This window comes from Gasterosteus aculeatus, chromosome 7 (genome assembly GCF_964276395.1).
Source record: "Gasterosteus aculeatus chromosome 7, fGasAcu3.hap1.1, whole genome shotgun sequence".
Lineage (NCBI taxonomy): Eukaryota > Metazoa > Chordata > Actinopteri > Perciformes > Gasterosteidae > Gasterosteus > Gasterosteus aculeatus.
Window position 1 is genome coordinate 14,071,627 of NC_135694.1, and position 13,967 is coordinate 14,085,593.

The 13,967-nt window shown below is 42.1% G+C and overlaps 2 protein-coding genes across 12 annotated transcripts in view; one reads left to right on the forward strand and one right to left on the reverse strand.

The window, feature by feature from the left end:
- The window catches only part of amot (angiomotin), a 69,702-nt gene extending 65,704 nt beyond the window's left edge, over positions 1–3,998 (forward strand). For all 9 annotated transcript variants that reach the window (XR_013468446.1, XR_013468448.1, XR_013468445.1 and 6 more), the window contains one exon: positions 2,157–3,998. Coding sequence is in view for 4 of the 9 variants with exons in the window: in XM_040181122.2 (XP_040037056.2) it covers positions 2,157–2,290 (134 nt within the window). In the remaining 5 variants the exon portion in view is untranslated. The remainder of the gene's footprint in view (positions 1–2,156) is intronic.
- Positions 3,999–7,295: 3,297 nt separating this feature from the next.
- On the reverse strand, positions 7,296–12,524 carry LOC144410407 (uncharacterized). Of its 3 annotated transcripts, none has more exons than XM_078107248.1 (4): positions 12,355–12,524; positions 8,419–8,497; positions 7,914–8,149; positions 7,296–7,623 (listed from the first exon to the last, which is right to left on the reverse strand). In XM_078107248.1, the coding sequence occupies exons 2-4, from the start codon at positions 8,461–8,463 to the stop codon at positions 7,506–7,508; spliced, it is 399 nt and encodes a 132-aa protein (XP_077963374.1). In that variant the 5' UTR covers positions 8,464–8,497; positions 12,355–12,524; the 3' UTR covers positions 7,296–7,505. The 3 variants fall into 3 exon arrangements, with proteins under 3 accessions (XP_077963374.1, XP_077963372.1, XP_077963373.1); XM_078107246.1 differs by lacking the exon at positions 12,355–12,524 and adding an exon at positions 9,295–9,534; XM_078107247.1 differs by lacking the exon at positions 12,355–12,524 and adding an exon at positions 8,724–8,855.
- Between the last annotated feature and the right edge of the window lie 1,443 nt (positions 12,525–13,967).

Genomic DNA, 13,967 nt, shown 5'->3' on the forward strand with positions numbered 1-13,967 from the left:
AAGGTCTATACTGCAGTCATACCGGCGGTGAGGGGGGAGAGAAGTGGCCCGGGAACGACTGAACACCTCCCGCAAATCATGATACTCCTCCGGTACTCCTGACAAATCACCTGGCTCCTCCTGAAAAACAGCAGCAGAAGAGACAGGGGGCACGGCAGAGGACAGACAATCAACATGACACGACAGTTTCCACGAGATTACCGAGCCGTTAGCCCAGTTAATCTGGGGGTTATGAAGGACTAGCCATGGGTGGCCTAATACCACCGGAGTATAGGGGGAACGGAAAATCAGGAAGTCTATAGTCTCTCTATGATTTCCTGAAACAGTGAGAGTGAGTGGTAGGGTCTTTCTCTGCACCATGGGAAGGGAGCTACCATCAAGAGCGAACAGGGGGGTGGGGTCGTGCAGGTCTGCGAGGGGAATACCTTGTTCTAGAGCCCAAGTCTCGTCAATGAAGTTCCCCTCTGCTCCTGAGTCAACCAATGCGGCGCAGGAGGCAGATGATCCCAGCCACTGGAGATGTACCGGAAGAGAGGTGCAGGACTTAGAAGGAGAGGACCCGAATGAAGCGCTCGTCAGCAACCCTCCGCCTACTGACGAGCGGTGGCTTTTACTGGGCACTTTGAGGCAAAATGGCCAGCCGCAGCACAGTACATGCACAGGCGGTTCATAATCCTGCGCTGTCGTTCTTGTGGAGATATACGGAGCCCCCCCAGCTGCATTGGCTCAGGATCAGCAGGAGATGGTTGCGGAGGGGGTGCTGCTGCAGAGGCCGGAAATGGCGGAAGGTCCATCCTGCGGGTCCTCCGTCGTGTCTCGAAACGCCTCTCTATGCGGAGAGCCAAATCGACGAGGGCATCGAGGGCATCGGGGACCTCACGGGCAAGGATCTCATCCTTGAGCTCAGGGTTAAGGCCCTCGAGGAAACGGGCGACGAGTGCCGTCTCGTTCCAACCACTAGTGGTGGCCAGGGTGCGGAATTCAATAGAGAAGTCCGTAACAGATCTTCCTCCTTGGCGCAGCGTCGATAGGAGGCGGGATGCTTCATCTCCGTGTGCAGACCGGTCGAAAACTCTGATCATCTCTCCCTTGAAGAGGGAAAACTCAGACATGCAGTCTGCCTCTACCTCCCAGTTGGCCACCGCCCACTCTCTTGCGCGCCCGTCGAGAAGGGAAATAACGTAGGCCACTCTGGACCTCTCCCTGGCATAAGTGGACGGCTGGAGAGAAAAAACAACCTCGCATTGGGTGAGGAAAGCTCGACACTGTTTTGGCTCACCCGAGTAGCAAGGCGGGTTGTTAATTCGCGGCTCAGATGAGGTGCGCGCCCCGGTCGACCCAGTAGCCTCGAGGCGATGGAGGTGGAACTGCTGGGTGAGGTCCAAGATCTGGGCGGTCAGGGAGTCAATGGTCCGTCTTGCGGAAGATAGGTCCTCTTCGTGTTTGCCCAAGAGGGCTCCCTGAAGTTCGACGGCCCGGTGGAGATGATTGCCACTCGCCTGGTCCATCTTCTGGTCGGATTATTCTGTTACGATGGAATGATGGGAAACCAGGAGCGAGATGCGGTAAAGAGTCTTTTAATGGTCAAAAGGAAAAACAGTCCTCAATAATGAATAAACTCAAAGTCCTCTGGCGTTGGCCGGAAACATAACAAAAGCAGACAGGGGAAATCAGGAACTTAGGGGCATAAGGATTACTCCCGTGAGGACAGCGTTCGGGGATCCCGGGGTGCTCCCTACCAGCCTGATCCAGCAGAGAGGTGAAAGCAGATGAGCTGCCGGGGAAGCGCGCCGGTCGGGCACTCTGGAAAGGCACAGTCACAAATACGCGGACGGTGAAGGTGCAGGGCAAGACAGGACGAGACGAGTGCTGACGCGTGTGCCTACATTCATGGAATAATCCGACAACAAGACAAGGCTAGAGGGAGGGAATAAGAAGCAGGCAAAATCAGGTGGAAGAGGTTTCAGGTGAGACAATGATGAGGACGAGGGGAATCAGCTGTGAGGGATAATGAGGGGAGAGAGAGAGCAAGGGCAGGGGGTGTTTGCCTGAGAGTACCACAAGAGGGAGACAGGGGACAAGGAGGGAAGAGGAAGCCAGGGTCATGACACTTTTGTCAACTCTTGTTTACATGTTCTTTTGTCAACTCTTCGCAGATGGGCCAGTGTTTCAAAGTAACACCTTGGAACGAAGGCTCCCCCTCCAGTCCCATCCACATCAACAGGCCTCTGCTACAGCCACACCGACCCAACAGGAAGTGGAAAAAGAAATGGTGGAGATCCTCATCTGACCGTGACTTCTAGAAAAAAATATCTGTCATCACAAACCGAGCACCAAACATCTAATCTAAATCAGCTTGACTTAGCATGAACACATTCGCTGTTTCACTAATTCATATGAAGAAACATTTTAATACTTTGATGTGCATTCAATCCAACACATCTGACTGGAGATTTTACACATTTCATTAATTCCTTCACTAAATCAACCTAGCAGTCGGAAGCAAAAAGCTGTGCCACGTCTCATCTTTAGCAGTCCCCACAGTTGTATAATATGACGTAGCCAATGGAACCTTTATATGTAGCAACTTTATGATGCTTTTGGCACCTTTTTTTACAATGATGACGTTTAAGCTTGATTATTGCAGATAAACACATTTTTTTATCAAGTTGACCAACTTCTAATTAATGTGGTGAAAAAATAAATAGGCGAACTTGACACTCCATGTCTTCCATTTCAAATTCATTATGTAAAGCATACACACAAACAAATCCCCAAATACATGTTTTGCTTCTACATTTAAAGTGAAGGAACTTCTTGACCTGGAAACAGTTTAGGTTTAGGACACAACTACATATAACCTTGACACATCATAGAGACATGTAAACACTCCAATAGTGTTTCTAGACGCAGGTTGGACCAAAGCTATCTATAACCGTATTGTTGCATATATTGCACTACTTCATGGATTATTGTTTTTTCTATATTACTTTAAGATGTCTGATACAGTATTTAAGTGCAATTGTTTTAATTGTTTAGACATGGCACTAGTGTAATGAAAAATTATATCTGTAAAACGTTCTTAACTATTTACGTACTGTAATGGCCTGTTTGGAACTTTGTGCTATGGAGGGATCTGAGGGCTGAGCCTTTGATCTGTTACGTTTCAGGAGTGATTGAATTTCTGAGTAGCCTTTCTGACAGGAGACCTGTTTTACTTAATGATTTGACCCAGTAGCGCTGTATTCTACTGGCACAAGCATCATATATGAGTACCTGTGTTCTTCCAACTAGTTTTTGCAGCTCCTGTGACTTGTTGATTTCAGGCTGAAAAGGTCCCAGAATTCAAATGTAAAACCTGTATCATGCATTACAAAGCAAATTCAACATTTCCTGGGTATGTTTTGGGTAATCTGACTTTACGGACTAACAACAAAGATCTCGCTGAAATCAACACAGTCGCAAAAGGCAGGAAAAACTGCTTGCTATAAATTGCCTTTTGTGTGGTTGCCATGGTTTCTTGTGCATTAATACAAAAGGAAACACAATTATTTCTGAATATAGGAACGGGAAACATTGATATCTTAAATGCTGACATGGTGTTGGAGATCTATCTTGCCGTTAACAATGTCCATGCATGTATGATTTTACCTCCTACCACACGGATTTTTCAGTTCAGAAAACTTTCTCCTCTTTCCCTAGCCAAACAAATTACGTGAGGCAACTGGCTACATCACTGGGTCAGATGCAATGGTTAAGGTAGCTTGGCCTGAAATTTAAGTGGAAGCGGACAGAGCGTGCTCCAGTCTGGTTTTGGCTGCTGCTAGCTCACTTTGGGGATGCACGTATACATGGCCGAGCATAGGTCTGGTCCTTTGCTCCGCTTCCAATGGCGCCACCTGTGGTCCACCCTGTCCCCTGGCTTGGAGCTACGAAGGACCTCTTCTACAGATGGCAAGGCATTTTTCACCTGTGAATAAAGTGCTATCTTAAAAGTTCTGAGGCAATCTTTGTTTCTTATTTACGCAACCATATATAACACCACCAGGGGTAGGGCTTGTAACCATGACAATCCAATTTCATTGAAGCCTTTTGGCAATTTTGCCTTGATTGTTCATTCTCCCGCTCCACTGCACCTGCACTCTGCGGGTGATAGGAACAGCGGTGTCAAATGTTAAAATCAAGGCATACTGACACTTCATTTAAAACTGGTATTTTCCAGCCGGAAATATTCTCTGTAAACAATGCTACTGCCTGTGCATCTTATTTCTCTGATGGTAACACTTCAACCCATTTACAGTACCGGTCTGCTGTCACATGGCAGTATTTCCTACTTTCACTGGCTGTTAGCTATGAAGGCAAATCAATGTCAAAATCAGAGAGTGCATATGAGGTCCATGCGCACGGCAAATCAAACAGTAGCTAAAGCCCCTCTCACGTGTGCCAAAGTAGCTCGCTCATATCCCCTTTGCTCGCGAAACTTGAACCTGCTCGCTCTAGATTTTCTTTTTGACTTTGCTATAGATAAGAGCTACAATTTGTTAGTGCAGGTAGAGTCTGAAGAGGTGTGTCTTTAGTATATATATATTTATTTATTCATAATCTTTCAGCTGTTAGACTAGCAAATGTGCTGTTTCCTCGCTTCTATGTCCTGCTGGAATCTCATGCAACTGTCCGTCTCCCCGGCACCATCCACGTTCTCAAATTCAGCAACCCTTCTGCATCTCCAGCCACCACCATCAGTGTCTGGACTACTTCTGGGGATTTATATATGGCTGCTGCTAAGGGCAAACATAGCGCAAACTCAAATCCCCTCGTTGAGTTCAAGCGCCAAATAAATTCTGCAACTCATGAACGCATCATCCAGCATAATAAATATTAAATACAATTATTCACTTGTCTCTCCTGATTTAAATGTTCCTAGTCATGATATCAATGTGGATGACCATCAGTCCATCAAACAACATGTTTACCGGCGCAATCCAACAAAAAGCGCTCTGATGAATTCGGAAGTGCAGTACCTGTTGGATCACAGGTTAGCTGAACCGAGTACCAGGGCCTGGAACTCCCCTTCTATCCTGGTTCTGAAGCCCAATGGAACATTTCGTTTTCCTACCGATTAGTCGGTGACGAGCAGGCCCAAATTTAGGCTTGAACCTGGATTCTTACTCTATCAACTTGAAACTTGACATGTGTACTGTCCACACACAGTGCTATCATCAAGAGCATCCTCACTACATTACATTACATGTAATTTAGCTGACGCTTTTATCCAAAGCGACTTACAATAGCATTTGAACCATAAGTATACAAACTCAAAAAGAAACAAGCATTTCATTAAATAAGCCGATTTACAACTTGCTATAGATAAGAGCTACAATTTGTTAGTGCAGGTAGAGTCTGAAGAGGTGTGTCTTTAGTTTGCGGTGGAAGATGTGAAGGCTCTCTGTGGTCCTGATGTCATCGGAGAGCTCATTCCACCATTTCCGAGCCAGGGCGGCAAAGAGTCGGAATCTTTTTGCTCGAGTGTTTTGCTCTCAGTGAGGGAGGAACAAGCAGTTTGGCAGAGTGTGCGGGTTGAGATGTAGGGTTTGACCATGTCCTGGATGTAGACTGGACCCAATCCATTCACAGCATGGTATGTGAGTACCAATGTTTTGAACTGGATGCGGTCAGCCACCTGTAGCCAGTGAAGAGAGCGGAGGAGTGTGGGAGAATTTCGGAAGATTAAAGACCAGTCGAGCTGCTGCATTCTGGATGAGGTCGCATGCCGGTGGCAGGAAGACCTGCCAGGAGATTTACAGTAGTCAATGCGGGAGGTTGTTACGGTGGAGATAGGAGGAGAGTTTTGGACAGAAAGCGAAGAAGAGAGACCGGTCTGTAGTTGTTTTCTTCAGTTGGGTTTCTTCAGGAGTGGGTTAACTCTTGCCTCCTTCAGAGAGTTGTGAAAACAGCCAGATAACAGGGAATGAGACAGGTGAGGAAAGGAAGAAGGTCAGAAGCGATTGTAGGATATGGAATGGAATGGGGTCAAGGGGGTCAGACGGGCAGAGGTTACTAAGGTGAGTCCTTGGTTAGGAGACGGGGGTGAAAGAGGGAAGGGAGGGCGATAGAGGAGAAGTTGGTGGGACACAAGTAATAGGAGGTGGGTTTGAGAAAAAAGATCGTATGTCAGCTATTTTTTTGGTAAAATAGTTGACAAAGTTTCCCGGAAGAAGGGTGGAGGAGGACTCGGGGGTTCAAGGAGGTTGGAGAACATAGAAAAGAGTTTTTGGGGGTTAGCGGATTCAATTCTAGATAGGTAAAAAGAGATTTTGGCAGCATTGATCGAAGCAGAAAAAGAGGAGAGAAGAGATTGAATTGCAAGCAAGATTTTCATATATATACGCCATTTCCTTTCCGATGCTCGCATAGTGGCTCTCACGGCACGCATCGGTTCAAACAGCCACGTGGTATTTCAGTTTTTCTTGTTTCATACATTTGCAAAGATTTCTACATGTCTGTTTATTTCTGTCAAGATGGGGTGCTGAGTGCACATTAATGAAAATAAAATTAACTTTTTTGATTTTAGCAAATGGCTGCAATGAATGAAGAATGAAGAGTGAAACATTTAAAGTGGTCTGAATACTTTCCGTACCCACTGCATATAATATGTCATAGTTAATAAATAAGGTAAAATACAAATCCCACAAAAATACATTTTGAGTACATTATTGTGTTTTGCCTACACATACTTAATGACAAATTACTCTTATTCAACTACCTGAACGAGAGCACCAAATTATTTACAAGAAAACAAAGTTCCCCATTGATCTTGCCCCTTAATTTAGCTGTTGAAGTAAACCACTAAACACTGGAACCTTGAGAACCATAGTGTGATATAAATGCGCATTTAGTGTTGTGCATTATCTACCCAGACTGACCTGGCAGATCTGGATTCAACTCTCCCTCTTTGTTCATCTAGAACTAATTTCATCATACTTATCCGGAACAAAGTCAAGTCTACATTGCAGACATGAGGACATGATGGTATTGCATTTGTGAAAAACTAAAATGTTTGATGTTGAACTTCAAGAACATATTATAGTACAATGTAAAAATCTCTAAATGTTTGAAGTGGAAAAACTGTGGTTGTGAAAACAACTAACGTCATGCAGCTAAAGTTGTTAAGACCAGCAGCATTTCAGTAATAGATGGATGCTACTTAATCACTGTAACTTGTATATTGACAATAATGTGAGTTTCCTGTATGAATTTAAGTCCACAATGTTAGATACTTTGCCAGCAGACTGTAGTTAACCATGGATTATTTTAATCATTACCATACAAGCAGTACTGGAATCAGCTCGTTACATACAAATATTTGTACAAAGGTAAACATCTCAACCTTTCCAAAGGGTTTCTCTTTCATTAGGACAGTAAGAAATGCAGAGGTTACACATTAAAAAAATTACACACATTTCAGGTGAACTGCAGTGCTTTAAGTCCATACTGGTTGTACTGATTCAGCTCTTCAGGGTGGGTGGGGCAGCTTCAGGTGGAGTTGGGGAGGCAGGTGGGGTTAGCTGGGAGAGGTGCCGTTGACTCTGAGACGGTTCAATAGAAGACTTCCTCGCAACCAAGCTTCAGCAGTGAAAATGGAAACAGTCAGGTACTACATTGGATATAGGTTTCAATAAAACTTAACTTTTTATGAATTTTAATTCCATTCTAATTCAATACAAATTTGCATTGTCTAGACTTCCCCTGTAGTGGAAAGTTAGATAATGGAATAATTTGTCAAAATTCTTGAAAGGCAGTATCAAATGTAATGCCACCGTCATATTCTTTCGCTGCAACAAAAATATATTGCCAACATCAACTAAGAGTTGTCAAAAACAATGGAGGACCAATTACAACACCCCAGTTCTTACCCGTCTTCCATTTTTGTTTCCCCCTGCTGCTCTCCATCCGAAGACCTGTATGTCTGATCAGCATGGCTGTCCTCCTGCTCTGCATTATTGCTAATGATATAACGCTCCCAGCTCTCCACCTCAGTGTGGTCTGTCGGCTCCACAACTATAGAGGGAAGACGCTCCCTCCTATAAAGAAAGTCTTCAGGGTAGGAGCTGGAATCTGACTCTTCATTCAGGTTGGCTTCAGGAAAAATCTGGTCAAGGGAGGGAGTTTTTTAATGATTAATGTTGGTATTAAAACTATTGATTATTTAAATAATGTCTACTATACATATTTAAAAACCCAATTTAAAAAAAAGGTCATAAAAAACAATCCACAAGTTGAAATTTGTGCTCATGTCACAACCTGCATCCTGCACATAAAACGTATAGATTTTTTTTTTAGGTGAAGCTATTTTGACAAGGAAAAAGAAGGGGGTCACTAGAATGAAGTTACATACTTGAATAAATATGTATTTTGTACCTGGTAGGCTTTGCTTCCTCTTCTCTTAACTGGACTTTCCTCCATCTGAGATTCCACTTGATTGAGATTGCCGCTTACACTGCAGAAACACACAGCAACACATTTGGAATTTGCGTGAATTGTTTTGGTTTCTTTATGTGATATGTATATTATCCAACTTTATCAATATTGTCTGGGTCACTCAATTTCCATAATACAGAATCCAGATACGTCCAGAACACTGAAAATATTAGAACATTTCAGTAATTCATCACAGTAATGATCTGAGCTTTCCAACTCATCCCAAGTAAAGGCATAATCCTCACCGTTAAAACAAAACTTTGTACAGCTGTGAAGTCTGTTACAACCTTGGATCAAACAGGCATGTGTCGGGGATTTCCAACTCAACTTGCCTCCACAAATATCAGTGGATGAAAGACTGTTCACATACGTGTAAGCAGGTTTGACAAAATGTGTAGGGATGAGGGGGCAGGGAAATAATCTCCCGCTGTACTAGTCTGCAGGTAAGCCTTTAATGACATAACTGCCCGAAACAACAAGAGACTACTGAACTCCAAATATAGGGGAGGGGGGAGCAAACTGGTTCAAGAAAGAAGGCCCTGTAGAAGGTTGATTACGAAGATGAAATTAAATGTATTTGGTATCACTATATAATGTACAAAAGGGATTGTCCATGACTTACCTATACTTTAAAAGGCTATAATAGGTCATGATTTACAAATAGTCATGAATACAGATGAATGACTGTACTTAATGCGTAAAAGATTTATTATATGATACCACAAACTTCCTTTCTCACATCGATGAGCAGATAGTTGCATTGTTTAAAATGTCTCTTTAGAGAGTATTTTGAGTATTTTAGATTGTGTAGCTTACCTGTGTGAGGCAGGAATACAACTCATCTTTACCTAATATCAAAACCCAAAAGATCAAGATATTCCAAATGTCTCTTTCTTAAGCAAGTTGAGCGTCAATGCTCTCACTTTTTCTCTGCCAGCCAAAGGTTTAGCCTCCTGTATTTATTTATTCCCCTCCCTCCATTTACCCACAGTGCCCCATTCAATGACGCAAGCAACACTGCACTTTGTGAAGTGCGAACCTGCTCTTCAAGCCGACAAGCTTAGTGTCACCTTGATTTAAATACAAAGCCTACATGTTGGCATGCAGCACCACAAGGCCTCCTATATTGACATTTGCGGGTTAGTTGTCCGGGCTACAGTCAATATTTATTTTAAGTGAGGGTTAATGCCAAAAGCTTTCCACAAAATAACTCCTTGTATGCATCAATCAGTATGTTGCTGACGACATAGTGTAGTGTAGTTCCCAAACCCTTTATGTCGAGCTCCCCTTTGAGGATAGAGGAAGATTGTAAGCCCAATTAATAGAAACAATTAACATTTTGTAATTAATTAACAACATTTTTAATAGATTTAATTAAGACTTTTGCTTTTAATCCCATTGTAATGCGCAAAATTCAATAACTATTTCAAAAGTAGTGTATTTTGCACTTCCATTTATCCACTTTAAACTAATTTGGTCTTTTTTTATGTGATATTCCCTTTACACAGCAGCAGTTAAAATATTTCTTGTAAATCTCAATTTAAACATTAATGTTTAAAATTATATATTAACAATATTAACATTTTACAATCAGTTACCCTCCACAATCATAACATTATAACAGTCAAGTTATTTTTTCTTTTCTTTTTTTAAACGGGTACCAGGGTAAACATGTGTCTTTGATAAGGGAGCTGCATAAACAGTCTAATCTAACTCTTTATCTATGTGAGCCCTGCGATTTACTGGTGACCATTCCAGGGTGTACCCCGTCTCACGCCCGAGGTTGGCTGGGATTGACTCCATCCCCCTTCAATCCCATAAAATGGACAAGCACTATAGAAGACGACTGACTGACTAATCTATCCATCTATCAATTAAAAAACGCACTTTGTTAACGAAGTAACAACACATTTGTCTTCTGTTTGTGGAATGAATTTGGGCTATACAAAATAAAAATGTGAAAATGATGAGATATGCTTAGTATGCACATAATACCTAGCAGCAAGTCCTTTCACTTTTTAAACTACTACTACTACTACTACTACCATGGCAGACCTTAATATTGTACCAAGTTTAAAACCATTTGTTAAACAAGATGAACATATGAGAGAAAGGCATAATAAAAACCTCAAGGCCTTATAAACCTATTGACTGGATACTCATCAAGGTTGTCAGATGTAAAAAATCCTAGCAACAGGGTGGGGACCCTTTCAAGTGCTCTTCAGCAAACCAACAGCTGTCTGCATAACAGAGAGATCATCCTTGATCCACCTCACACAGTAAAGAGTTGTCTGCAATTGTCTGCAGAATATTGTATCAACAATAACTAAAACCAAGACTGACTATTGAATGAATTGCTGCTACAGGACATTAACCCCTGCAAGCAATTTGTCTTCACACTAGGTGTGAGTTCTCTTTCTTGATGAAACAGCCCTGAGATCTGATTGGTCTAGCCACAGACAACACAGGGGTCCCTCTGCTTTGGACTCAGAGTTAATAAGCAGCTCCCTCCTATTAAAACTTTCTTTGCAAATCGGCTTGCATCGATGTAAGGTTAAGAAAACAGAGCCTCCTCAAATCAATCTTTAAGAAATGACTTGCTTTGGTGTAAATTCATCTTTTTCAAACCAACTGTCCTGAATTGACTGGCTTCGGTGATAGGATTAAAGATTCAGGCTTCCCAGCTTTCAGCACTTAGGGCTTTCTAATCCAATGCTTTTCAGAACATGTGGTTATAGCTTAGCTTCCAGCAAGCTCCCTTCCCCACTCATATCTTCCCCTCGTCTCACAGACGCACACTCACTCAACCACACAAACACACACACCTCCCCCTCCACATGCATGAATGAATGTTTTTATTTGTTGCTTGGATATTAGTATATATAGTATAGCTTTTGTTGATTTTGTTGATTTCAAATGGCATTAATCTGATTAATATTGTTGGAAGTTAATAAACTCTACTTCTACTAGGAGCAGTTTTCTTTGATTTGTGCATGGGTGCTGTGATGCTGGCTGGAAACATGGATAGATAGATACTTTATTGATCCCTCAAGAGGGAAATTTTGGTATCACAGCAGCATGTACAGGGAAGAAAATAGAATAAAAGATACACATTATATACAGTATAATAAGATAGAAATATTAAATTATTAAATTAAATTGAATAAACTAAAACTGAAACAAAAGAATAACCTTCCAAAAGAGACAATAATAATAATTTGTAAAAGGAAAGAAGAGGAAGAGGAAGAGCAGCAACATCACAGCAGTACAGGGTTATTATTGTCATTATTTAGCCAGGGATGATTTATTGTAAAGTGTTATTGCACTGGGCAGGAATGATCTCCTGTATCGGTCCTTGTGACAGCGGCGCTGAAGGAGTCTGTTGGAGAACGTGCTCCGCTGTCCCTGTAGCAGGTGGTGGAGGGGGTGGTCAGGATTATCCAATATGGATAACAGTTTCTTCAGTGACCTCCCCTCCACCACCTAGCCATAGCCAGTGTACGAACTGAAACCTTCAATTCCTTCCTCTTAATGAGAAAATATCGATTATGAGACTAGATTTATGGTTTGGTTATTAGTCCCTATCCCTATAGTCCCTATGCTATTTGTTGATTTTGTGAATTATCTTAATGATTATTAATAATACCATTGATGTCAATGATTTAATTTCACACTAGCTATTAACCAAAACAATGCGGCTACGGTGTGAACAAAACCCAAAGCAAGAACCTCGCCCTCTGGGTGACTATAGGCTGAACAGAACAACAACTTTCCATACCGTGAGTGCAAAACGGATGAATATTAAAAAAAAAACAAGCATCTCATCTGTCAGAAGCGAGGGAAGTACAAGTTATTCCAGACATTCCTGGTCATTACCTTACTTGGATGACTTGCACTGATTGGAGTCAACCAGGGTTGCTTTTGAATGAAATCAAATGTGTCCGTTAGTAAGCAAGGATTGCTAATAAGTACTACCAAGTTTTCCGTTAGCTCCCGCGGTCGACCGTGCATGTGTGGTGACCTGATGTGATTTTTTTTCTTCCACTGGCAGGTGCCGGCACGCACCCTTGCCCAATGCATGCGCTCACTCAGAGTGCGACCCCCAGTGGACTGATTAGGAAAAGCAGCTACTTATATAGAAAATGCAATTTATGTCTTTCTGTAATTCTCACAATAACAAAGTTGTACGGCGGGCCGGACTGGATCTCCCGGTGTGCCGGATTCGGCCAGCGGGCCTTTGACACCTATGATCTAAATAATGCTGGCCCTGGAGTCTGACACCTATGGATTAACGGTATACAGTATAAAAACAGAGGTGTGGTGAATCTGTCACTGCAGAAATTGGTAAGCAATGGCGCCACCTAGACCATGGCACCCATTTAGACAACCAGGGTAATGCAGCATCAGGGGGAACAAGAGTGTTTTGGCCTTTGTTGCATTAATGGTAAAGACACACCAGCTGCAAAATGTGGCTCATTATAGTTTTGGGGCTTTAAACTCATCAGGCACCCCCCTTGGTACTCCTATAGCTTCTATTTGACCTCTGTAGTTTTTAGAGTAATGTCACATGGCTTTCCCTGCCGTTATTTATGGATTTTTGTGATGGATTAACACATTTTTCAACTTAAATCCATTTCAATTCTATATACTTATAGCTGTCAAAAAAACAACAAAACATTTCTAAAAGAAAAATAAAATAGGCTGGCACGCAGGTTCCAGACCAATAAATTAGTTATCATTTTACCCCCACACCACCACCAGGGGGCAGTTCTGGATGTGGGTTGACTAATTGTTAATAGTTTGTCTCTTAATGTTTTTTTGAGGAATGAAAATCATCAATAAGATTAACTGATCTCAGTCCACACACAGATTCACCCATACCTCCATTTTGCTTCTCTGTTCAAACAGCTGACCAGAGGAGGTCACAAAGGTGGGAAATTCAACTCCTGTGTTTTGTATTTATTTATTAATTTTCTTATCTTCATTTAATTAATTTTTTATTTCTTGTTCATTTGTGTCGTTTATTTTCACAAAACAGTTTGTTCCTCCAATGGAACTGCGGAGGACTCAATAAGATCAAGGAGTCAAAGTAACACGTCAAGGATGACAAGCAACATGTCAACTGACCAAGCCTCTGATAATAATACAAAAGTCCCAGCCAAGGTAGGAAACAGACAGGGAAGTAGTATAACACATGCATACCACGAATACTCATAAAATATCATACCCTATTTCCAGATAGCAAAGGGAAAGACACTGCCAATTCAAACTTATGCTAAAAATGATCAAGATGCAGACAAGCACATGTCAATGGTTGATATCAATTTGAGAACAGAGCAACTAATTACATCCACCATTTCCAAAAATTTACCTCATGTAAAACCAAGCGGCCCATAAACATTCATATGGAACTTCTGGACTGACAGTGGGAGAAAAGTTCACTGTTCCATTGAAATGTGCTTAGTTAGGTGTCAAAAATATCCCCTCGG